Source organism: Oncorhynchus clarkii, chromosome 32, assembly GCF_045791955.1.
Source record: "Oncorhynchus clarkii lewisi isolate Uvic-CL-2024 chromosome 32, UVic_Ocla_1.0, whole genome shotgun sequence".
Classification (NCBI taxonomy): Eukaryota; Metazoa; Chordata; class Actinopteri; order Salmoniformes; family Salmonidae; genus Oncorhynchus; species Oncorhynchus clarkii.
In genome coordinates, this window is record NC_092178.1 from 18,797,001 (window position 1) to 18,824,869 (window position 27,869).

General features: G+C 44.5%; 1 protein-coding gene across 3 annotated transcripts in view; it reads right to left on the minus strand.

The window, feature by feature from the left end:
• Positions 1–27,869, minus strand: part of LOC139392197 (CUB and sushi domain-containing protein 3-like) — a 634,291-nt gene that overhangs the window by 19,351 nt on the left and 587,071 nt on the right. For all 3 annotated transcript variants that reach the window (XM_071139991.1, XM_071139990.1, XM_071139989.1), the window contains exons 59-62: positions 25,897–26,076; positions 23,009–23,182; positions 9,856–10,029; positions 4,205–4,278 (exon numbers count right to left, since the gene is read on the minus strand). In XM_071139991.1, coding sequence (XP_070996092.1) covers positions 4,205–4,278; positions 9,856–10,029; positions 23,009–23,182; positions 25,897–26,076 — 602 coding nt within the window. The remainder of the gene's footprint in view (positions 1–4,204; positions 4,279–9,855; positions 10,030–23,008; positions 23,183–25,896; positions 26,077–27,869) is intronic.

Here is a 27,869-nt window from a genome sequence, read left to right on the forward strand (position 1 = left end):
AATAGCAGTGCTTTCATTCAAAGGCCAGTTTGATATCAAATGTTGATTTTGATATCAAACAAAGGCTGTGTGGACAGATGTACACGTCAAATATTGAATCTCTGTGAAAGGTTTTATTTAAACAGCATAAGGTTACATCAAACAACACGTTCCCTGGTTCTTTTCTGTCTGTCTGTCTGCTCGCCTGTCTGTCTGCCACAGACTGATCATTGATCACTAATGTCTTTTCACAGAGCGACATATCAGGTAAGCTCTTGTCAGCTCTTTTCAGCTCTCTCAGCCTTCCCCCGCTTTGCTTGCATTTGTGCGTGTGTGTGTATGTCCATGCGCAAATCTGCGTGTGTGTGTGTCTGTGTGCTCATCTCAGTGTGTGTGTGTAGAAGAATGTGTGTGTATGTGAATGCGTAAATCTGTGTGTGTGTCTGTGTGCTCATCTGTGTGTGTGTGACATTAAACCAAGTGACAGTCAGGGGAGTGAAATATGAAAACGTGTCATGGAATGACACAGTGGCTTCACACATGAATTGATTAACACGTCGTCCCCGGCACTGGAACATGGTCTAACGAGTAATAGACACAGGGCCTTATCTCTGGAATACAATATCTCATTCACTCTACTTCAATATCATTAGGCCGCAGCCAGCAAGGCCTCCTCTTTCTCCCTCCCTCCCTCCCTCCCTCCCTCCCTCCCTCCCTCCCTCCCTCCCTCCCTCCCTCCCTCCCTCCCTCCTCTCCTCCCCCCCTCTCTCTCTCCCTCCCTCCCTCCCTCCCTCCCTCCCCTCTCCTCCCCCCCCCCCTCTCTCTCTCTCTCTGTGACTCTGTCTCTCTGTCTCTCTCTCTCTCTATATATATATATATTCAAATGAGACAAATGATTAATGGGTGTGAAAAGCCTGATATTTCATTGTTCTCTCTGAAGCCTGGGCATGACTTGACCCCAAACTTTACATTAAGGCTTGAATTCTTAATGCCAGTGCATTTGGGCAAGAACCCTCACCCGTTCTCCTCCTCCTTCCTCGCACTCCTCCTCCTCCCTCTCCCTCCTTGTCCCTGGATTTTTTTCACGTAAAGTTATTTCATGGCAAGAGCCCTAACACACTTCTCCTCCCCCTTCCTCACTCCTCCTCCTCCTCCCTTTCACTCCATGTCCCCTAGCGAAAATATTTGTAAACTTAATTCACGCTGCAAAAAGCAGCAGTTATTTACCATGTCTTAACTTAATGAGGAGGAGCTACTGAAATAGCAGGGAGGGATAACTGTCCCCCTCTCACCTTCCCTTCTGTCATCTGTGTGTTATTTTTTGTGTGTTGATTTTTACAGTGGAATAGTAACGCTGCATGTGTCATGTATTTATCCCACCAACGTAACTCTGAACACAGTATAATGCACTAGTGTTTACAGGTACATCTAGAATAGATTGGTCATTTCGTACATTCTGCCCTAGATAGATGCATTCTATCTAATACACTGTGTATGATGCAACAGCACCACAGGCGAGAAGGTGAACACTGTGGTGTCTTTGCCTACATTCTTCTCTTCACTTTATTGCCATTTGATATTTGCTAACTTTCTTTTTGATTCAAAATTAGAGGCTAGCCATTCAGCAGAACGTGAACACTGTGGTGTCTTTGCCTACATTCTGCTCTTCACTTTTATGCCATTTGATATTTGCTAACTTTCTTTTTGATTCCAAATTAGAGGCAAGCAAATGTGCAGCAAATGTGCAGCAAATGTGTCTCCCTTTTCCCAAACAAATCAATGAGATTTGCGGTACAGTTTTACCCTGTTTATCACTCCTAACAACGTAAACACAGCTCTGTTGGTGGGGGAAAGTCGTAGCGTTTTAAGGCTCATTAGGGACATGAAACGGAGGGAGGACTGCTCGTGTTCGCAGTTCATGCTGTGTAGACACCCTACGACTCCAGCATAGTAAGAAGCACACACACACACACACGCACGCGCACACACACACACACACACACACACACACACACACACACACACACACACACACACACACACACACACACACGTGCTTGTGCGCACATAAACACACATATAAATAAAACACAAAGGAAAATGAAACCTTGTAAACACAAACATAGCTGCTGAGAATAGAAACTATCCTGTTTTCCGGTTGGCTGGGGACATTTCTAAAACAGTAATGGACAACACGGTAAGGTGTTTCATAGCTTATTTTTGTTCTTTAACATTCCTGTGAAATATCCACAATCACCATCCTTATCACCATGATTGACATTCATATTGTCACGGTCATTATGGTCTCTGTTCAGACAAAACATGCAGAGATCTCAAGTTTAAACAACTCAAATACCAGATGGAATTTGCATATAAGTAATGAACATATTCATAGTCTCATTTGCATTTCATTAGCCAAAGAAAACTTCCCCTTGAAAAAAATATGTTATGTGACTTTGTCTAGCAAGAGCATTGTCTCTAAACCAATGTTTTGCCATTCGGCCACAATTTATTATTCTTGGGATATTCTTTATTTTTTTACCTATAGTGTTATGGCTTTGTCCAGAAGGTATGAGACTACATGAGCTTGGTGTGTGAATGAGAGACTTGTATTACAACCACTTTATTTCTCCACTTCATTTCTCCATTCCTCCATTCTCCATTCCTCTCTCCTCCATGCTTTCCTCCTAGCTACCCCAACCCTGGCCAACAGCTCCGCAACCCAGCAGCAACTTGCCCAAGCCTCCGCAGCTTCTCCTTCACCCAAATCCAGATAGCAGATGTTCTGAAAGAGCTGCAAAACCTGGACCCGTACAAATCAGCTGGGCTAGACAATCTGGACCCTCTCTTTCTAAAATTATCTGCCGCCATTGTCGCAACCCCTATTACCAGTCTGTTCAAACTCTCTTTCATATCGTCTGAGATCCCTAACGATTGGAAAGCTGACACCATTCTGTATACATCTGGCCCTTCTTTGGACACTGTGTTAATTAACCTCCAAACGAGCTTTAATGCCATACAACACTCCTTCCGTGGTCTCCAACTGCTCTTAAACGCTAGTAAAACTAAATGCATGCTTTTCAACCGCTCGCTGCCCACACCCGCCCGCCCGACTAGCATCACTACTCTGGACGGTTCTGACTGAATATGTGGACAACTACAAATACCTAGGTGTCTGGCTAGACTGTAAACTCTCCTTCCAGACTCATATTAAACATCTTCAATCTAAAATTAAATCCAGAATCGACTTCCTATTTCACAACAAAGCCTCCACTCACACCGCCAAATATACCCTCGTAAAACTGACTATACTACCGATCCTCGACTTCGGTGATGTCATTTACAAAATAGCTTCCAATACTCTACTCAGCAAACTGGATGCAGTCTATCACAGTGCCATCCGTTTTGTCACCAAAGCCCCTTATACCACCGACCACTGTGACCTGTATGCTCTAGTCGGCTGGCCCTCGATACATATTCGTCGCCAGACCCACTGGCTCCAGGACATCTATAAGTCTATGCTAGGTAAAGCTACGCCTTATCTCAGCTCACTGGTCACGACAACACTCGCTCCAGCAGGTATATCTCACTGGTCATCCCCAAAGCCAACACCTCATTTGGCCGCCTTTCCTTCCAGTTCTCTGCTGCCAATGACTGGAACGAATTGCAAAAATCGCAGAAGCTGGAGACTTATATTTCCCTCAATAACTTTAAACATCAGATATCTGAGCAGCTAACCGATCGCTGCAGCTGTACATAGCACATCTGTAAATAGCCCACCCAATCTACCTACCTCATCCCCATATTGTTTTTATTTACTTTTCTGCTCTTTTGTACACCAGTATTTCTACTTGCACATCATCATCTGCTCATCAATCACTCCAGTGTTAATTTGCTAAACTCTAATTACTTCGCAACTATGGCCTATTTATTGCCTTACCTCCATTTGCACAAACTGTATATAGACTTTCTTTTTTTTCTATTGTGTTATTGACTATAAACTTGTTTAAAATTAAATAAATAAATATTTGAAGGGTACCTACTTAAGGACTTCACAACACATTCATAATCCATACAGTACACATTCATAGACAGCACATTACCTAAATATCTTCAGCATGCAATCTGACTGTTATAAGGCCATGAGTTTGAATCAGGTTCATTCTCTCAGGTAAGACTGTAGACCCCCCCCCCCACACATGTACAGTATGTGTTCATAAAATACCTTGAAGCCATAGGTTCTGTTCAAAGAACCGTAGCGAGGTGTCCCTGGGTTCTCACAGGTAGTACGGGTCGGTTCTGAGAGAAGAAGACAAAGGAGAAAGTTTGTATAATATTATCTTAGAGACCTTTAACTATGTACAGTATCTCTGGCTGGGGATGCAGCCTATGCAGGCACTTGAGACATACAGTCTGCCGTCCAAATGACACCCTATTCCCTTTATAATGCGCTAACTTTGACCAGGACCCATTGGACTTTGGTCAAAAGTAGTGCACTTTATAGGGAATAGGGTGTCATTTGGGACACAGATACAGTAACAGCTATAGTTCCCATAATGATTCAACATAGCTTACCGCAATCATACCCAGCCTAAAACAGAGGTGTATGTCATTGTGTGATTGCGTGTGTGTGTGTGTGTGTGTGTGTGTGCGCGTCAGTGTGAGTGCTTGAGAAATTAATTTCTCTCCATCATGAGTGTGTTTCTGTAAGTACAGCAGCTGCAGCAGTACTGTAACAAAACAACCAAACAGTAAGTGTCTTTAATATACTAGGCAGAATACCCAGTAGGGGGCAGTGTTGCTGCAGAGTTGCAGCAGCATCGGGCCCAGCTGTGTGGCTGTGTGGAGGGAAGCAGCATCATTAGGATGTAGAGGACATCCTCGGCCTGACGCATAGACCTGGATTCAATGCAGCCTCAGAAAATGACAGCAGCACACACCTCCACCACTGCCTGCCTAGCTAACCCACACAGCAACGTAACATAGCTAACACTATCGTGTCTGCCTCCTCTCTTCTGTATGAAAACGGAATCTTACAGAAATGCAGTCTGGGAAATTATTGTGCGAACGAAACATAATTAAGTGAAAACAATAGTTTGCGCCTGTCAAACGAGGCCTGTCTGTACAGAACCCGGTTTGGTTCAATTACATAAATACCGCCTCTCCCCACCCTCCCTCCCCACACTCAGACACACACACTCAGACTCAGTCACACATACAAATAACCCCCTCCCCTCCCTCTCCACTCCACACACTCACAGCAGGAACATCTCATCCCAAGCAATTCTCATCATCCTGAGAGGTCCGTCTTGGAATATATGGCATTTCATGAATACTACATATTTATGAAGACAGTATTTGTCCTATAATGTCTCTGTACCTTTGTGGATATTTGTACTCAAACAATATGTGTTGCATGTTGTGATGTGATAACATTATATGAGACTACTTTGTCATTGCCCTATCAGTTGCAGTCAAGATGATCTTAAGGTAAACTAACTGTATGTCATAAGAATACCTTTTCAATATGACAACAGTTAAAGGGGCAATCTGCATTTTGAACCAATAAAAAACAACAACTGCAGATTGCCCCTTTAACCATATTTTGACAAAGGACTACATAGCACTGTCATACCAGATGACATAAACAGTCATGGCATCTGATGAACAGCATACGACAGCAGAATTGACACACACAGCCATGTCACAAACAATGTTTAGATCAGCTAGTTAGCTATGTTGAAAACTAGTCCAAATATTTCCTTCTACATTTCAGCATATAGTCACATCTGTAGGCATATCAGTCACATCTGTAGGCATATCAGTCACATCTGTAGGCATATCAGTCACATCTGTAGGCATATCAGTCACATCTGTAGGCATATCAGTCACATCTGTAGGCATATCAGTCACATCTGTAGGCATATCAGTCACATCTGTAGGCATATCAGTCACATCTGTAGGCATATCAGTCACATCTGTAGGCATATCAGTCACATCTGTAGGCATATCAGTCTGATAATTGAGCCTCATTGATTTCAAGAGTCAAATAAGGGGTGCTTATATTTGTCTTGTTTAACCTGTACTGAGTATAGTGAAATGGAAATTGTGCATGTTTTTTGCATATCCCACTCCCCCTTAGACACCCTCGGAGAGTGGGGTCACAGCCAGGGATCAGTGACCCTGGAGGAATTAGTGTTAAGTGCCTTGCTCAAGGGCAGATTGACAGATTTCTTACCTCGTCGGCTCAGGGACTGGAATTAGCAACCTTCGGTCACTGGCCCAACTGTCTAACCACCAGCGCAATCCGGCGCCCATAAATCACAGCCACCATAATGAGCTATACTGTATTTAAACTCAGGCTACCCTCAATGTTCATTCCTGTAGTACAATACACGGTTGCCCAGTACTAAACAGATAACAATTGACTTGTTGCTAATGGTCTAATGATCCAGTGACAAAAGGGGCCTATGACTTGAATATTAAATTAGTGAAATAAAGCCAATTATCAGCTAGTCATATCGATGTGTGAAGGGTGTCTCCTGTAGGGACCTGGATGAGGTGCTTAATCAGATAAGGATTCAGGAGAAGTCTCACAGACACTAAATAGATAATTACAGCAGGTAAGTTAAAGATGCCAGGAAAGGGAGGACATCAAACATATACTATATGATATGAGTGACAACTAGGGTTGCAACATGCTAGTAACTTTCTCAAAATTCACTAGTTTTGGAAGATTTCTGGAATCAGGATGGAACAAGCAGGAAATCTGGGAATACTCCAACTAGTATTTCCAGAAAAACCTGGGAATTGTGGTAAAGCAAGCCTAGTGACAACAAAGCCCACGGGCTAGATTCCTGGACACAGATTAAGCCTACTCCTGGTCTAAAAAAGTCGAGGTTGTTGCCAATATATCCTTCAAACACCGGCTTCGAGAGCATTTTCACTTCATACAACGGGTAAATGGTAAATCATTTATGGGGTCATTTTGGAGTAACTTTCTCACTCATCATTATTCAAGATAATTATTCACAAGCTTGATGTAGTCATTGCATTCTATGCATATGGGACCAAATATTTAACTTTTTATTACTTTAATACACATGTAAGTGAATTTGTCCCAATACTTTAGGTCCCCTAAAATGGGGGGACTACAGTGCCTTGCGAAAGTATTCGGCCCCCTTGAACTTTGCGACCTTTTGCCACATTTCAGGCTTCAAACATAAAGATATAAAACTGTATTTTTTTCAAGAACAAGTGGGACACAATCATGAAGTGGAACGACATTTATTGGATATTTCAAACTTTTTTAACAAATCAAAAACTGAAAAATTGGGCGTGCAAAATTATTCAGCCCCCATAAGTTAATACTTTGTAGCGCCACCTTTTGCTGCGATTACAGCTGTAAGTCGCTTGGGGTATGTCTCTATCAGTTTTGCACATTGAGAGACTGAAATGTTTTCCCATTCCTCCTTGCAAAACAGCTCGAGCTCAGTGAGGTTGGATGGAGAGCATTTGTGATCAGCAGTTTTCAGTTCTTTCCACAGATTCTCGATTGGATTCAGGTCTGGACTTTGACTTGGCCATTCTAACACCTGGATATGTTTATTTTTGAACCATTCCATTGTAGATTTTGCTTTATGTTTTGGATCATTGTCTTGTTGGAACACAAATCTCCGTCCCAGTCTCAGGTCTTTTGCAGACTCCATCAGGTTTTCTTCCAGAATGGTCCTGTATTTGGCTCCATCCATCTTCCCATCAATTGTAACCATCTTCCCTGTCCCTGCTGAAGAAAAGCAGGCCCAAACCATGATGCTGCCACCACCATGTTTGACAGTGGGGATGGTGTGTTCAGGGTGATGAGCTGTGTTGCCTTTACGCCAAACATAACGTTTTGCATTGTTGCCAAAAAGTTCAATTTTGGTTTCATCTGACCAGAGCACCTTCTTCCACATGTTTGGTGTGTCTCCCAGGTGGCTTGTGGCAAACTTTAAACAACACTTTTTATGGATATCTTTAAGAAATGGCTTTCTTCTTGCCACTCTTCCATAAAAGCCAGATTTGTGCAATATACGACTGATTGTTGTCCTATGGACAGAGTCTCCCACCTCAGCTGTAGATCTCTGCAGTTCATCCAGAGTGATCATGGGCCTCTTGGCTGCATCTCTGATCAGTCTTCTCCTTGTATGAGCTGAAAGTTTAGAGGGACGGCCAGGTCTTGGTAGATTTGCAGTGGTCTGATACTCCTTCCATTTCAATATTATCGCTTGCACAGTGCTCCTTGGGATGTTTAAAGCTTGGGAAATCTTTTTGTATCCAAATCCGGCTTTAAACTTCTTCACAACAGTATCTCGGACCTGCCTGGTGTGTTCCTTGTTCTTCATGATGCTCTCTGCGCTTTTAACGGACCTCTGAGACTATCACAGTGCAGGTGCATTTATACAGAGACTTGACTACACACAGGTGGATTGTATTTATCATCATTAGTCATTTAGGTCAACATTGGATCATTCAGAGATCCTCACTGAACTTCTGGAGAGAGTTTGCTGCACTGAAAGTAAAGGGGCTGAATAATTTTGCACGCCCAATTTTTAAGTTTTTGATTTGTTAAAAAAGTTTGAAATATCCAATAAATGTCGTTCCACTTCATGATTGTGTCCCACTTGTTGTTGATTATTCACAAAAAAATACAGTTTTATATCTTTATGTTTGAAGCCTGAAATGTGGCAAAAGGTCGCAAAGTTCAAGGGGGCCGAATACTTTCACAAGGCACTATATGTACAAAAAGTGCTGTAATTAATAAACGGTTCACCCGATATGGATGGAAATACCCTCTTATAAAGCTGACAGTCCACACTTTAGCCTCATAGTCATTGTATCATTTCAAATCCAAAGTGCTGGAGAACAGAGCCCCAAAAAACTAAAATGGGTCACTGTCCCAATACTTTTGGAGCTCACTGTACATGCAGAAATACAGATATTAAAAGAAACAATTCTGAAAATCATCCTGCAATAGAGCATGCTGGGTAATATGATATATGGCTCTATGTAGATCCCTTCTTTGCCTTCCAAATAATCATCAAAGAAACATTTCTTCCAAAAAGGGTTCTTCAGGTCAAAAAATGGTTATTGGTAGGATCCTATCCCCTCACATAGAACTCTTTTGGAAAAAAAAATCTATGAGTATACGCTACAGCTAGAACTGAAACTACACAATGGTATCAGCCAGCTGTGAAGGCTAGGGCCAGGAGAATGTCACTAGTGTGCCCCTGATGTAACTGAATCCCCCTACAGCCATTCCTACACATTTCATATCTTGACAGGCTCCATTTTTCTCCCCCGTCAATACACTCTCTCCTCTCGGAGGGCACTAAAAGGAATGACCCTGCCTTTTCTGGAATACTCTTATCAATAAGAGATGTGTGTGGAGGTTAGGTCTGCAGCCATTATAGTGCACTACTTTGACAACGGCCCATAGGCTTCTGGTCAAAAGTAGTGCACTATATAGGGAATAATGTGCCATTTGGGACGTAGTCTTGGTATACCTCAGGTGGCCCAGTGTCAGAGGGAGGACATTGATTCCAGTTGTTTGACATAGTTAAATAGTTTACAAGCTGTGCTTTAAGGCACGCAAAGAACGCTAGAAATAGGAAACAGAGATGATGTACTCTAGAGGAATAAAGAGAGGGGCAGAAAGGTTATGGGTGTGTATATACACTGAGCATACAAAACATATTGAGTATAGCATATAAAAAATGCAGTAATGACGCTTTGGGGCCAAGTATCACACATAGGACAGATGTACACCGAGTTGTATATGCTGTGCGACCCTCACGCTTTGTGGGACACGGGCACACACACACAGTAGATGCTTACCTATACAGCGAGGCTGGAATCCGCTCCAGGAGCCGTCGGCCTGGCACATGCGTGTAGTGGAGCCCACCGGGAGATAGGGGGCGGTACAGCTGAACAACACCTCTGACTGGTAGATGAAGCTGCGTCCCTCTCTGGAGCCATAGGCAGGCACACCAGGGTCCCCACAGAACTTGGCTACAACAAAAGATCAAAAATAGGAGATCAAAATAAACATTTAAAAAAAAACACAGGAGCAGTGTTACCGGCTTCTCCCCCGGCGCGGTGTTGATTGAACTTCAGCAAGAAGAGAGCAGGAATTTGACCAGAAAAATCACACGAGTAAAGTCACTGGGTTTTGCCCCTGTGCGGGTTCGCTCCACCTGTCACAGTATCTCTTTGTATCTGCGATCCTGGCAGGTACCATGGGAGAAGAAGATGGAGTCTTACAGACCAGACAGACATGAATGACATCGACCCTCAAAGGGCTCAAAGCGGTCGTTGAGTGCTGACCATCTGTGGCTGTCCAGCAAACACTTGGTCCGTCCAGAAAGAATCCATAATTGATGTTGACGTCATGCTTGGCTGATACATTATAAATGTGCCAAGCAAGACTCCCTCTCTTACTGTCTGGGTACTAGGAGGACTACAAACTTGACTTTTTCTTGATGAATAATAGATACACTGTCAAGATATAAAAAAGAGAGGAAGAGGAAGAGAGAGCAGAGAGGGGTTTTGAGAGACCAGAGAGAGTAGACAGAGATGTAAAGAGAAGAAGAAGAAGTAGAAGAAGAGGAGGAAGAAGAGGAAGAATACAAATAAAAGTGTGCTCCCTGCAAGTTTACAAAGTCACAGGCAGCCATACTTTATTTCATTCCCATAGCTGCTGCTGCACGTTGCTTCAGCGTTCTGAAGGGTGGGGTATTAGAACTACCTTGATGATTTACTGACCCTTTAACATGCTCTCCTCTTCACCCCTCCAGCCCTCTACATCCTCCTCCCCTTCACCCCTCCAGCCCTCTACATCCTCCTCCCCTCCAGCCCTCTACATCCTCCTCCCCTTCACCCCTCTAGCCCTCTACATCCTCCTCCCCTTCAACCCTCTACATCCTCCTCCCCTTCACCCCTCCAGCCCTCTACATCCTCCACCCCTCCAGCCCTCTACATCCTCCTCCCCTTCACCCCTCCAGCCCTCTACATCCTCCTCCCCTTCACCCCTCCAGCCCTCTACATCCTCCTCCCCTTCACCCCTCCAGCCCTCTACATCCTCCTCCCCTTCACCCCTCCAGCCCTCTATATCCTCCTCCCCTTCACCCCTCCAGCCCTCTACATCCTCCTCCCTTCACCCCTCCAGCCCTCTACATCCTCCTCCCCTTCACCCCTCCAGCCCTCTACATCCTCCTCCCCTTCACCCCTCCAGCCCTCTACATCCTCCTCCCCTTCACCCCTCCAGCCCTCTACATCCTCCTCCCCTTCACCCCTCCAGCCCTCTACATCCTCCTCCCCTTCACCCCTCCAGCCCTCTATATCCTCCTCCCCTTCACCCCTCCAGCCCTCTACATCCTCCTCCCTTCACCCCTCCAGCCCTCTACATCCTCCTCCCCTTCACCCCTCCAGCCCTCTACATCCTCCTCCCCTTCACCCCTCCAGCCCTCTACATCCTCCTCCCCTTCACCCCTCCAGCCCTCTACATCCTCCTCCCCTTCACCCCTCCAGCCCTCTACATCCTCCTCCCCTTCAACCCTCCAGCCCTCTACATCCTCCTCCCCTTCACACCTCCAGCCCTCTACATCCTCCTCCCCTTCACCCCTCCAGCCCTCTACATCCTCCTCCCCTTCACCCCTCCAGTCCTCTACATCACCCCTTCAACCCTCCAGCCCTCTATATCCTCCTCCCCTTCAACCCTCCAGTCCTCTACATCCTCCTCCCCTTCACCCCTCCAGCCCTCTATATCCTCCTCCCCTTCAACCCTCCAGTCCTCTACACCCTCCAGCCCTCTAGATCCTCCTCCCCTTCCCCCCCTCCAGCCCTCGTACCCTCTACTTCCTCCTCCCCTTCACCCCCTCCACATCCTCCTCCCCTTCACCCACTCCACCCCTCCTACCCTCTACACCCTCCACCCCTTCCCCCCCTCCAACCCTCTACATCCTCCTCCCCTTCACCCCTCCACCCCTCTACATCCTCCTCCTCCTCACCCCCTCGACCCCTCCTCCGATTCTCGTTTGAAGCCCTGTCTGATGACCCACTGGGGCAGGCAGATAAGAACTCATTAATTATGTACAGATTACTAATGATTACCCCCTCCGCTCTTCACTCTGTCATACGGAGACTGACAGATGGGTTGGCAGAGGCTGAGAGACATGTAGGTAAACTAAACATGAAGGCGAGTGGGTGAATTATGATTCCCTGGGTGTCTTTCTGTATAGAACATTCTCCAGGTGTAGAATTGATGGTTGGGTCTTCTGATGTTCAAATGTACTTTCCAAGGTCTCTGAGTTATGAACTTATAGGTGAATTATGATTCTCTGGCTTGTTGTATGCTAGAGACCGAATCCTCAATAGGTGTAGGAAAGATGGTTGAATCCTCTGATGTTCAAATATGTCTTCTAAGGTTTCTGAGTCTGAGAGAAAAAAACAGTGGCATCGAAGTTAATTCCCCTGCATTATTTATAATTCCCTCTAACAACGGGACTGAAGCCTTGTCTCAGCAAGACTGGAACTTTTTTAAACAAAGGCTTTTCACAAATCCGTGATTGTAAACGCAGCAGACATTGTAACTTTTGAGCAGAGTTCCAAGGAGATGGCACTGGTTTGAGAAAATCTGCCAAAAATATATAACCACCACTTGTTCTCCCTTCAGTTCTGTGTACGTGTGTGTGTGCATGTGTGTGTGTGATTGTATGTGTGTGGTTGTGTGTGTGCATGAGCGCGCGTTAGTGTGTGTATGGACGTTTTGAATTGTGTATGAGGGGGATTGCTATATGTGTGTGTGCACGTGCGTCTTGCTCATACGTTTTGGGATGATTCAGCAGCTGTCCACTTGTCTGTCATTGGGCATAGCTGCTCATCATGGTGGAATCCCTCCACTTCTTGCCTCCCATCACCTGCCCTTTAACAGGAGGCCTCTGCTTGTCTTTTCAATTCAATACCATGTTATCTGCAGTACATCACAGTTCCCCTTCATTTTGGGTCAAATCAAAGTGATGGAGAATCGAGGGGCATTAATGCCCAAACGATTGAGGGTGACTGATGTCCCTACAACAGGGGGAAGTTCGTCAGACCAGACCAAGGACCTTATGAATGGCCGCTTCCACCTCTAACTCAGCTGTCAGTCAACCAACCAATGACACCAAGAACATTGGGATATGTTTTTGTTCCTCTACAGTGGAGAGCAAGGTGACAGTGTAGCATTCATTCTGAAGCCATTTGTTTCAAATGCAGTGTCGGATACCAGATCACCTGCTTGAACGGAAAAACACAGAACTATAATCCAACAGAGACACAACCTTATTCAGTTGCACTTTAGTGTGCATTGCTGACTTAACAGGGTAACAAATTAAATCAAACTTTATTTGTCACATGCGCCAAATACAACAGGTACAGTGAAATGCTTATTTACAAGCCCTTAACCAACAGAGCAGTTCAAGAAGAGTTAAGAAAATATTTACCAAGTAGGCTAAAATAAAAAGTAATAATAAAAAGTAACTTAAGAAGAATAACGAGGCTATACACAGGGGGCACCGGAACCGAGTCAGAGTGCGAGTCAGTGTGCGGGGGTACAGGTTAGTTGAGGTAATTTGTACATGAAGGTGGTGGTGAAGTGACTATGCATAGATAATAAACAACGAGTAGCAGCAGTGTTTGGTGGCGATTATATTAATTGTTCAGCAGTCTTATGGCTTGGAAGCTGTTGAGGAGCCTTTTGGTCCTAGACTTGGCGCTCCAGTACCGCTTGCCGTGCGGTAGCAGTGAAAACAGTCTATAACTTGGGTGACTGGAGTCTCTGACAATTTTATGGGCTTTCTCCTGACACCACCTATTGTACAGGTCCTGGATGGCAGGAAACTTGGCCCCAGTGATGCACTGGGCCGTTCGCAAAACCCTCTGTAGCGCCTTACGGTCAGATGCCCAGCAGTTGCCATACAAGGCAGTGATGCAACTGCCAGGATGCTCTTTTCAGTCTCCTGAGGGGGAAAAGGTTTTGTCGTGCCCTCTTCACGACTGTCTTGGTATTTTTGGACCATGATAGTTCGTTGGTGATGTGGACACCAAGGAACTTGAAACTCTCGACCTGCTCCACTACAGCCCCGTCGATGTTAATGGGGGCCTGTTCGGCCCGCCTTTTCCTGTATTCCACAATCAGCTCCTTCGTCTTGCTCATATTAAGGGGGAGGTTGTTGTCCTGGCACCACACTGCCAGTTCTCTGACGTCCTCCCTATAGGCCGTCTCATCGTTGTCGGTGATCAGCCCTTAAACTGTTGTGTCATCAGCAAACTTAATGATGGTGTTGGAGACGTGTTTGGCCACACAGTCGTAGGTGAACAGGGAATACAGGAGGGGACAAAGTACACACTCCTGAGGGGCCCCAGTGTTAAGGATCAGCATGGCAGTGTGGCAGTGCGGGGGCACCGGTGTCATGTAATTAAGGTAATTATGTACATGCATGAAGGGTTATTAAAGTGACTATGCATAGATAATTATAGAGAGTAGCAGCAGCGTGGAGGGGGGTGCAAATAGTCCGGGTAGCCATTTGATTAGATGTTCAGGAGTCTTATGGCTTGGGGATAGAAGCTGTTCAGAAGCCTCTTGGACCTAGATTTGGCACTCCAGTACTGCTTGCCGTGCGGTAGCAGAGAGAACAGTCTATGACTAGGGTGCCTGAAGTCTTTGACAATTTTTAGGGCCTTCCTCTGACACCGCCTGGAATAGAGGTCCTGGATGGCAGGCAGCTTGGCCCCAGTGACATGCTGGGCCGTACGCACTACCCTCTGTAGGGCCTTGCGGTCGGAGGCCGAGCAGTTGCCATACCAGGCAGTGATGCAACCCGTCAGGATGCTCTTGATGGTGCAGCTGTAAAAACTTTTGAGGATCTGAGAACTCATGACACATCTTTTCAGTCTCCTGGGGGGGAAAAGGTTTTCTCGTGCCCTCTTCACGACTGTCTTGGTGTACTTGGATCATGTTAGTTTTTTGGTGAGATGGACGCCAAGGAACTTGAAGCTGTCAACCTTCTCCACTACAGCCCTGTCGATGAGAATGGGGGCATGCTCGATCCTCCTTTTCCTGTAGTCCACAATCAAAAAAACTGTTGAGGGAGAGGTTGTTGTCCTTGCACCACACGGTCAGGTCTCTGACCTCCTCCCTATAGGCTGTCTCATTGTTGTCGGTGATCAGGCCTACCACTGTTGTCTCATCAGCAAACGTAATGATGGTGTTGGAGTTGTGCCTGGCTGTGCAGTCATGAGTGAACAGGGAGTACAGGAGGGCACTGAGCACGCACCCCTGAGGGGCCCCCGTGTTGAGGATCAGAATGCCGGATGTGTTGTTACCTACCCTTACCACCTGGGGGCGGCCCGTCAGGAAGTCCAGTATCCAGATGCAAAGTGAGGTGTATAGTCCCAGGGTCCTTAGCATAGTGATGAGCTTTGAGGGCACTATGGTGTTGAACGCTGAGCTGTAGTTAATGAATAACATTCTCACATAGGTGTTCCTTTTGTCCAGGTGGGAAAGAACCGTGTGGAGTGTAATAGAGATTGCATCATCTGTGGATCTGTTGGGGCGGTATGCAAATTGAGTGGGTCTAGGGTTTCTGGGATAATGGTGTTAATGTGAGCCATGACCAGCCTTTCAAAGCATTTCATGGCTACAGACATGAGTGGTAAGGGTCGGTAGTCATTTAGGCAGGTTACCTTGGTGGTCTTGGGTGTTCTTGGAGGTCTGATTGACCTCTGGCTTGACCTCTGGCTTGTGTGTCACTGGGCAGCTCTTGGCTGTGCTTTTCTTTGTAGTCTGTAATAGTTTGCAAGCCCTGCCACATCCGACGAGTGTCGGAGCCATTGTAGTAAGATTCGATCTGTCCTGCATTGACGCTTTGCCTGTGTGATGGTTCATCGGAGGGCATAGCGGGATTTCTTATACGTTTCTGGTTTAGAGTCCCGCTCCTTGAAAGCAGCAGCTCTACCCTTTAGCTCAGTGCAAATGTTGCCTGTAATCCATGGCTTCTGGTTGGGGTATGTACGTACAGTCACTGTGGGGATGATGTCCTCGATGAACTTATTGATAAAGCCAGTGACTGATGTGGTGTACTCCTCAATGCCATCGGAAGAACTCCGGAACATATTCCAGTCTGTGATAGCAAAACAGTCCTGTAGTTTAGCATCTGCTTCATCTGACCACTTTTTTTATAGACCAGGTTACTGGTGCTTCCTGCTTTAATTTTTGCTTGTAAGCAGGAATCAGAAGTTATGGTCAGATTTGCCAAATGGAGGGCGAGGGAGAGCTTTGTACACGTTTCTGTGTGTGGAGTAGAGGTGGGCTAGAATTTTTTTCCCTCTGGTTGCAGATTTAACATGCTGATAGAAATTTGGTAAACTGATTTAAGTTCCCCTGCATTAAAATCCCTGGCCACTCGGAGCACCGTCTTTAGATGAGCTTTATCCTGTTTGCTTATGGCGGAATACAGCTAATTTAGTGTGGTTTTAGTGCCAGCCTCGCTCTGTGGTGATATGTAGACAGCTATGAAAAATACAGATGAAAACTTTCTAGTTAGATAGTGTGGTCTACAGCTTATCATGAGTTACTCTACTTCAGGCGAGTAAAACCTTGAGACTTCCTTAGATATCATGCACCAGCTGTTTTTTACATAAATGCATAGGCCCACCCCATGTCTTAACAGAGGCTGCTGTTCTGTCTTTCAGATAGAGTGTATAATCCACCAGCTCTATGTTCTTAATGTCGTCGTTCAGCTACGACTCAGTGAAACATAAGATATTACAGTTTTTAATGTCCCGTTTGTAGGATATACGTGCTTTCAGTTCGTCCCATTTATTTCCCAGCGCTAGAACGTTAGCTATCACAACAGAAGGCAAAGGCAGGTTAGCCACTTGTCACCTGATCTTCGCAAGGCACCCTGATCTTTTGCCTCGAAATCTCAGTTTCTTACTCCAGCGAATCACGGGGCAGCAACATTGTGTACATAAGAAGTTACGAACAACGCAAAAAAACTAAAACAAAATAGCATGATTGGTTGAGAGCCGGTAAGATGGCAGCCCTACCCTCCGGCACCATCAAAAAACAACAGGGAAATAACGCACTAACAACAGGGATATAACACTGTAACAAGAGGGAAATAACAGGGTAACGACAGGGAAATAACAGAAACAAGAGGGAAATAACACGGTAACAACAGGGAAATAACACGGTAACAACAGGGATATAACACACTAACAACAGGGATATAACACTGTAACAAGAGGGAAATAACAGGGTAACGACAGGGAAATAACAGAAACAAGAGGGAAATAACACGGTAACAACAGGGAAATAACACAGTAATAAGATAGAAATATCAGGAATCAATAGGGAAAGAAGACAGTAACAACAGGGAAATAACATGGTAACAACAGGGATATAACACTGTAACAAGAGGGAAATAACACGGTAACAACAGGGATATAACACTGTAACAAGAGGGAAATAACAGGGTAACGACAGGGAAATAACAGAAACAATAGGGAAATAACACGGTAACAACAGGGAAATAACACAGTAATAAGATATAAATATCAGGAATCAATAGGGAAAGAAGACAGTAACAACAGGGAAATAACATGGTAACAACAGGGATATAACACACTAACAACAGGGATATAACACTGTAACAACAGGGAAATAACACGGTAACAACAGGGAAATAACACGGTAACAACAGGGATATAACACTGTAACAAGAGGGAAATAACACGGTAACAAGAGGGAAATAACACGGTAACAACAGGGAAATAACACGGTAACAACAGGGAAATAACACGGTTATAAGATAGAAATATCAGGAATCAACAGGGAAAGAAGACAGTAACAACAGGGAAATAACACGGCAACTAATAAAATGTTATTGTCACATGCACATGGTTAGCAGATGTTAATGCGAGTGTAGCGAAATGCTTGTGCTTCTAGTTCCGACAGTGCAGTAATATCTAACAAGAAATCTAACAATTCCCCAACAACTACCTAATACACACAAATCTAAAGGGGTGAATAAGAATATGTACAGTGCCTTGCGAAAGTATTCGGCCCCCTTGAACTTTGCGACCTTTTGCCACATTTCAGGCTTCAAACATAAAGATATAAAACTGTATTTTTTGTGAAGAATCAACAACAAGTGGGACACAATCATGAAGTGGAACGACATTTATTGGATATTTCAAACTTTTTTAACAAATCAAAAACTGAAAAATTGGGCGTGCAAAATTATTCAGCCCCTTTACTTTCAGTGCAGCAAACTCTCTCCAGAAGTTCAGTGAGGATCTCTGAATGATCAAATGTTGACCTAAATGACTAATGATGATAAATACAATCCACCTGTGTGTAATCAAGTCTCCGTATAAATGCACCTGCACTGTGATAGTCTCAGAGGTCCGTCAAAAGCGCAGAGAGCATCATGAAGAACAAGGAACACACCAGGCAGGTCCGAGATGCTGTTGTGAAGAAGTTTAAAGCTGGATTTGGATACAAAAAGATTTCCCAAGCTTTAAACATCCCAAGGAGCACTGTGCAAGCGATAATATTGAAATGAAAGGAGTATCAGACCACTGCAAATCTACCAAGACCTGGCCGTCCCTCTAAACTTTCAGCTCATACAAGGAGAAGACTGATCAGAGATGCAGCCAAGAGGCCCATGATCACTCTGGATGAACTGCAGAGATCTACAGCTGAGGTGGGAGACTCTGTCCATAGGACAACAATCAGTCGTATATTGCACAAATCTGGCCTTTATGGAAGAGTGGCAAGAAGAAAGCCATTTCTTAAAGATATCCATAAAAAGTGTCATTTAAAGTTTGCCACAAGCCACCTGGGAGACACACCGAACATGTGGAAGAAGGTGCTCTGGTCAGATGAAACCAAAATTGAACTTTTTGGCAACAATGCAAAACGTTATGTTTGGCGTAAAAGCAACACACCATCCCCACTGTCAAACATGGTGGCAGCATCATGGTTTGGGCCTGCTTTTCTTCAGCAGGGACAGGGAAGATGGTTACAATTGATGGGAAGATGGATGGAGCCAAATACAGGACCATTCTGGAAGAAAACCTGATGGAGTCTGCAAAAGACCTGAGACTGGGACGGAGATTTGTCTTCCAACATGACAATGATCCAAAACATAAAGCAAAATCTACAATGGAATGGTTCAAAAATAAACATGTCCAGGTGTTTGAATGGCCAAGTCAAAGTCCAGACCTGAATCCAATCGAGAATCTGTGGAAAGAACTGAAAACTGCTGTTCACAAATGCTCTCCATCCAACCTCACTGAGCTCGAGCTGTTTTGCAAGGAGGAATGGGAAAAAAATTCAGTCTCTCGATGTGCAAAACTGATAGAGACATACCCCAAGCGACTTACAGCTGTAATCGCAGCAAAAGGTGGCGCTACAAAGTATTAACTTAAGTAAAGGGGCTGAATAATTTTGCACGCCCAATTTTTCAGTTTTTGATTTGTTAAAAAAGTTTGAAATATCCAATAAATGTCGTTCCACTTCATGATTGTGTCCCACTTGTTGTTGATTCTTCACAAAAAAATACAGTTTTATATCTTTATGTTTGAAGCCTGAAATGTGGCAAAAGGTCGCAAAGTTCAAGGGGGCCAAATACTTTCGCAAGGCACTGTACATATAAATATATGGATGAGCGATGGCTGAGCGGCAAGGTGCAGTAGATGGTATAAGGTACAGTATATACATATGAGGGAGTTGCAGTTGCGGTTGAGGGCGGTGCAGTTGCCGTACCATGCTGTGATACTAATAAAAGTTTAGCAGGGTTTTAACTGACAACACAAATTTCTTCAGCTTCCTAAGGTTGAAGAGGCGCTGTTGTGCCTTCTTCACCACACTGTCTGTGTGGGTGGACTATTTCAGTTTGTCTGTGATATGTACACAGAGGAACTTAAAAACACTTATCCACTGCTGTCCCTTTGATGTGGATAAGGGGGTGCTCCCTCTGCTGTTTCCTGAAGTCCATGAGTTTTGTTGACGTTAAGTGAGAGGTTGTTTTCCTGACACCACACTCCGAGTGCCCTCACTTCCTCCCTGTAGGCTGTCTCGTTGTTGGTAATCAAGCCCACTACTGTTGTGTCGTCTGCAAACTTCATGATTGAGTTGGAGGCGTGCATGGCCACGCAGTCGTGGGTGAACAGGGAGTACAGGGGGCTGAGCACGCACACCCTTGTGGGGCCCCAGTGTTGAGGGTCAGCGAAGTGGAGATGTTGATTCCTACTTTCACCACCTGGGAGCAGCACGTCAGAAAGTCCAGGACCCAATTGCGCAGGGCGGGGTTGAGACCCAGGGCCTCCAGCTTGATGATGAGCTTGGAGGATACTATGGTGTTGAATGCTGAGCTGTAGTCAATGAACAGCATTCTTACATAGGTATTCCTCTTGTCCAGATGGGATAGGGCAGTGTGCAGTGTGATGGCGATTGCATCATCTGTGGACCTGTTGGCGCGGTATGCAAACTGAAGTGGGTCAAGGGTGGCCGGTAAGTTGGAAGTGATAAAATCCTTGACTATTCTCGCAAAGCACTTCATGATGACAAAAATGATAGTCATTTAGTTCAGTTACCTTAGCCTTCTTGGGTATAGGAACAATGTTGGCCATCTTGAAGCATGTGGGGACAGCAGACTGGGATAACGATTGATTGAATGTGTCCGTATACACACCAGCCAGCTGGTCTGCGCATGCTCTGAGGACGCCGTCTGGGCCAGCAGCCCTGCGAGGGTTTAAATGTCTTACTCATGTCGGCCATGGAGAAGGAAAGGGGCGCAGTCCTTGTTAGCGGGAAATAATGCGTTAACAACAGGAAAATAACACAGTAACAACAGGGAAATAACACAGTAACAACAGGGAAATAACACAGTAACAACAGGGAAATAACACAGTAACAGCAGGGAAATAACATGAAGCAACAGGGTAATAACATGGTAACAACAGGGAAATAACATGAAACAACATGGAAATAACAAGAAACAAGAGGGCAATAGCACAGTATCACAGGGAAATAACACAGTAACAACAGGGAAATAACATGAAACAACATGGAAATAACAAGAACAAGAGGGCAATAACACAGTAACAACATGGCAATAACACAGTAACAACAGGGAAATAACACAGTAACAACAGGGAAATAACACAGTAACAACAGGGAAATAACATGAAGCAACAGGGAAATAACATGGTAACATGGAAATAACATGAAACAACATGGAAATAACAAGAAACAAGAGGGCAATAACACAGTAACAACAGGGAAATAACACAGTAACAACAGGGAAATAACACAGTAACAACAGGGAAATAACATGAAGCAACAGGGAAATAACATGGTAACAACAGGGAAATAACACAGCAACAACAGGGAAATAACACAGTAACAACAGGGAAATAACAGGGAAATAACACAGTAACACCAGGGAAATAACACAGCAACAACAGGGAAATAACACAGTAACAACAGGGAAATAACAGGAAAATAACACAGTAACAACAGTGAAATAACACAGCAACAACAGGGAAATAACACGGTAACAACAGGGAAATAACACAGCAACAACAGGGAAATAACACAGCAACAACAGGGAAATAACACAGTAACAACAGGGAAATAACACAGTAACAACAGGGAAATAACACAGTAACAACAGGGACATAACACTGTAACAACAGGGACATAACACTGTAACAACAGGGAAATAACACTGTAACAACAGGGAAATAACACTGTAACACCAGGGAAATAACACAGTAACACCAGGGAAATAACACAGTAACAACAGGGAAATAACACAGTAACAACAGGGAAATAACACTGTAACACCAGGGAAATAATACAGTAACACCAGGGAAATAACACAGCAACAACAGGGAAATAACACAGTAACACCAGGGAAATAACACAGCAACAACAGGGAAATAACACAGTAACACCAGGGAAATAACACAGTAACAACAGGGAAATAACACAGTAACAACAGGGAAATAACACAGCAACACCAGGGAAATAACACAGTAACAACAGGGAAATAACACAGCAACAACAGGGAAATAACACAGTAACAACAGGGAAATAACACAGCAACAACAGGGAAATAACACAGCAACAACAGGGAAATAACATGGTAACGACAGCAAATGAACAGGAAACAAAAAGGTAACAACACGGTAATCAACTGTTCATAGTTTGTATGAATCTGCTGAGAAAAGGTGACATAGCATTGAATACTTTCTACATAACTTGTGCTTATTACCTGCTATTTATAGTTCTTAATAAAGTACAAAGTACCCTTTGTTCTAACCTTTTCTAATAAAGTTTAGGCTATTGGTTTTAAAATCAAATCACCACTAAAAGTCACTGACTATTTATGGAGTCATAGAACTATAGATACTGTGGACATATTTGCCAAACTGAAACAAGGAAACAAGTACATGAAGAATGCGACAAAATGTCAATTTCACAGGTACACTGAGTGTTAGTACTACTGCAGAGAGTGTGAAGTTGCATCGATGTGCGAGAGAGTGGAAAACACCACGAGAGGGAGAGGGAGGAGAGAGCGAGAGCAAGAGAGAGCAAGAGAGCAAGAGAGAGAGCGAGAGAGCAAGAGAGAGCAAGAGAGAGAAAGAGAGAGAAAGAGAGAGAGAAAGCGAGAGAAAAAGAGAGCGAGAGAGAGCGAGAGATAGCAAGAGAGAGAGCGAGAGAGCAACAGAGCAAGAGAGAGAAAGAGAGAGAGAAAGAGAGAGAGAAAGAGAGAGAAAAAAAGAGCGAGAGAGAGCGAGAGATAGCAAGAGAGAGCGAGAGAGACATCAAAAGAGAGAGAGCGAGAGAGAGAAAGAGAGAGCGAGAGAGGAGCACAAAATAACAGAAAACAAAAGAACAGGAGAGAAGAGGAGAGGAGAGGTGCGTGCTACTCACGTAGGCACTGAGGCACCATTCCGTTCCAGGTGCCGTTGCCCACGCAGGTGAGGATGGCAGGGAAGGACAGCTCGTACCCGGGGGAGCAGCTGTAGCTCACGCTAGTGCCCCACTCAAAGTCTGTGCCCTCCAGGACCCCATTGGAGATGGCAGAGGGTGCCGCGCAGGTCACCGCTATGGGGGGAGAGGAGAGGGAGAGAGGGGTGAGAAAGAGGAAAGAGGGTGGGTGTAGTTGGATAGAGGACAGGGATAGGGAGGATGAGAGAGAGGGGAGGGAGGACAGAAAGGCAAAGGGGAGAGGGAGTTTACTCTCTGTGTAATACTGTAGTTAATGCTGAATTACTCTCTTACTTAACCCTCATTATCCCTGTAAGGAATCTCATGAATCAATTAGGGATGAATTATACTTTACCATTCCATTCATGGCATTAAAGCAAACAGTGAACACACAGGAAACCTTTGGAAAAGGGCCACAGCCAGGCTAACAACTAAAACAACACATTCTCAACAACAAAATCTTAGGAAATTAGGTCTAAGGAGTATTTGTGGCTGTGCGAAGCATGACAATGTAGTATAGCTATATAATGTCACCCTTAGTGGACATTTACTGCCAGCTGTCTAACTGAAACAGAACTAATGCTTTTCTCTCAGACCACTAGCCTCCGGGTGTCATGACGACTGCATCCCCAATAGCTACGGAGTGCACTATATAGGGAATAGAGTTCCATTTGGGGTGCAGCCAATGACTGTCTAAACAAACATGAAAGTGTTGGGGGGGCGACGTCAGGGAGGTAGAGAAAGTCAAAGGGACTGTTTGTTTGTCTGAGAGCTGCCTGGGAGTCTCGCTGCGCCCCAGCCTACGCCACGCTTGAGTGGGTGAGAGGGATAGGCTGGATGACTCATGTTGCACTCTGTAGAGTGAGTCTCTCTCTCTCCCATGTCTGTTATTCACACTGACTTCTGCCAACCACTATGTGGAGACAGGTATACTCCTCTCACTGAATTAGAGTAACAGCAGATAAGGCTTTCCAGAACACTGTGGGCAGAAATATATTTTCCAGCAGACTGTACAATAAACTCCTCTCACCGAATAGCAGTAAGATAGGCTTTCCAAAATAGTGCACCATGGATACTGCTCTCACTGGATAACAGGAATAGCACTGTAGGTAAGCGTTTGAGCAGAAACAGCACGAGTGGGATATGCAGAGTTCAGAGAGGGGTAATCCAAGAGAATTAGGATTCTATTTTGATGGGGGAAATCTCAGTGTTTGTAGATTACTGGCTAGGCTTGGTGGGTTTTGGGCCGGGGTGCGGGAGGTGGGGGGGGGTTGATATCTTGAAGGATGTGGGAGCTGCCATATAGTTACAAGACAAATTGGTGGTAGGTTTAAAGCAACGTTGTAAAATTGCAGGGGGAGACTTTGGTTGTGTCCAAAATGGTACGCTATTCCCTATATAGTGCACTACTTTTCACCAGAGCCCATTGGTACCCTATTCCTTATATAGTGCACTACTTTTCACCAGAGCCCTTTGGTACACTATTCCCTATATAGTGCACTACTTTTCACCAGAGCCCATTGGTACACTATTCCCTATATAGTGCACTACTTTTCACCAGAACCCTTTGACTGAGAGGGTAGTGATTCCCTCCCAATTAATCAGCTGACTATAAAAACAAACACATTTGTCAAGCCCATTGCCTGTGCTTATTGTCATCTATGTGCTCCGGTAATAAAAGCCATAAACGTGTAATAAGTTCCCAAATGTTCTATTAATATTCTGAATTAGTATTGGACATGCTTGGTGGCTCGTCCATTGAGAGTAGACCAGCTTGCCTTGTACTAAGCTAATGAATAATATGTTTATGCAGTGGTTTCACAGCTGCTCTGACAGCTCCTGCATTTCACAGGCGCAGAACACAAATATTCTCACATACTTATACAGTACATGTATACACACACACAAGCACACACACAAGCACACACACACACACACACACACACACACACACACACACACACACACACACACACACACACACACACACACACACACACACACACACACACACACACACACACACACACACACACACACACACACACACATCAGTTTGTTAAAAGCCAATGTCAGACTTTCACCCAGCCATTTCCATTTTCAGTTTGCTTCCCGACACTTTAACATCCATATTCATAGATCCAACTGTGCATCATAAGAATGCACTGCACCAAGATATCACTCTGCAGCTGTTACATATGTATGTACAACACACTCTCTCACAGAGCCAAGAGATTCAACTCTAACCTGTTCAAATGGATGGCCATATCTGTGTTAATTGTAATTTGTCCAAGATAACGGTAATACAAAGCAGCATTTTATGCAAGTTGAGAAAGCTTTTTTTATGAAGAAGAGAAACCTTTTCTGCCTTGCATATAGTGTCAACAACAACAAGACAGGATATTACAATAACAAACCAAAGCACAATGCTGTCCTGTATTTAAACTCTTCCTCTGTGACTGCTAGCAGGACACAAAGACATCTAGGCTGCTGTTGCTCAGGCAACCAGTGTGGGAAGGGAACCAGCAGGTGTTTAGTGTTACTGTGAATAAGCTATACCAACCTGTATTGAAACTCTGGGACAATGCCAACCTTGATTATTTCCTCCCTGAGACTGGGAGTCATTGAACTATATTCTAAGGTGTAGATACACATATTCCAACACTCAAATTGAAGTATCAAAATAAACAAACCGAAAGCTAAAAGTAGTACCCTCTAAAGGGCCCTGTCTTTGAAGGATGTCATGATGCCAGAATGTTATTAAGATATGTTCCACAGAGCATTATGGGTAATGAAGTACATCATGCTACACATGTGTTGCTAGGCCTCACCTTTGCAGGATGCCATGATGCCACTCCAGGTACCGTTGGAGGTGCAGGTGCGCACGGGTGAGCTGTCAGCCTCCATGGTGTATCCTGGCGCACACAGGAAGGTGATGTTCTGACCAATAGCAAAGTCCTCTCCATACCTCATCCCATTGGCTGGAACCCCAGGGTCACCACAATTTATCACTGTGATGGAAAGAAAGAAAGAAAGAAAGAAAGAAAGAAAGAAAGAAAGAAAGAAAGAAAGAAAGAAAGAAAGAAAAAGGAGAAAAAAAGAGAAAGAAACTAACGAGTGACACAGAGTACCTGGTTGCAGCAAACAAGCACATAACAAAAAAGATACATACCCAGTAAGACACTTTACTCTGTAACAAACCATTATGTTTTTTGGCTCTTTTGTGCTATAGATGGTGATATCTATGACGGCGGTCGAAGTGCGATTTAGGCCCCATTGTTGGTCCGGTGTGAGATATGAATCGGGCTGTGACAACAATCGGCGGGGAACCTAATCCACAAATCATCTGAAACTACCCATGTATGCAGCCAGCAACAGATATCTCCACTGAGGAGATACCACCTCGCCTCTTTAATTCACAATGATAGATCTCACTATCACAGGAGAAAATCAATAGCTGTAAGCAGGGGAAGCTGTGTTCTCATACAGGGGTCTCCTGGGTTTAACTTCCATAATCAATTCTGTCGATCTTTTACAACTATCACTCCCTTCTGTTCTATGGATGAACAAACAGGGGCGGGATAGGGAGGAAAGCGGAGAGCAGAAAATAGAACGCTGCATGTTTCCAGAGTCTACCTGGGAATTCAGATGAAAAGGTCAAATAAACACATTAGTACTTCTGTACTCCCATGTGACTCACAACAAACCCCAAAAGTACTTTCCATATTTATTTTTTCATTTTGGAAAAAAAGTTCCCCCCCTATTGATTTATGTATCAATTCCGGAATCACAGTTTTCCATACATTTTGTGTCTTTTGTGGAAAAACGTGTGAATGATGCTTCAGAATCAATCATCGGAGGCGTTAGCTTGTAAAACTGTCTTGGTGGAGTGAACAATGGCTCGACCAAAATGCTAATACGACTCCACCCCCGGATAGCAACCATGCATCACCCTTCTCAGCCTGCTCACTAAACACATGTAAAGACGCATCAATCATTCCTACTTTAACATGCCACAGGTAAGGGATGCTTCCCCAAATAGCACCCTGTTCCCTATATATAATACTTTTGATCAAAGCACTATGACTATAGGGAATAGGGTGCCATTTTGGGACGTAAACCAAGGTCTCTATGGAAAGAGAGCGAAGTAAAGATAAAAACAGGCCCGGTAAAAAAAATATGGGCACTAAATGGCATACGATGAAAGGCAATGAACCTGGCCTGGAGGAACCAGTATGGTATGTATGTCTAGTGGGGTTATGGAGACAGACAGGCAGTAGTTCATAGATCTAGTCATCCATTTCTGAATGAACTGAATCTGAACCTCTCTACCAGGAGAGGTAGAGAGGAATTATCTACCTGAAGTGGAGTAAGTCCCTCTCACTCTACTCTTTTTCTCCCTCTTCCTCTCTCTCTCTCTCTCTCTCTCTCTTTCTCCCTCTCTATCTCTCTGTTTTTCTCCATCTCTCTCTCCCTCTGTCTATCTCTCTCTTTCTCGCCCCTGGGCCTGGATTTAAATCACATCGACACCCTGGTGTTGTCTACTTGACTGAGGAGGATCTGAAGAAGTGGGAAGAGCTGAGGAGGGTATGGTAATGTACACCATGTAACAGAGGCACAGAGGGATTGATTTCCTTATCTTGCTGGAGCAGGGGCACAGAGCTCTTCTGACCTTTCCTCTCTCTCAACCCGCAAGTCACTGTGTGTGTGACTCCTCCTCGTTCTGTCTCAATCCCTAACCCGCAGGCTACCTTAAAGAGCTTCCTCACTTCGACCAGCCCACCCTTCCTAGATGAGAGGAGCA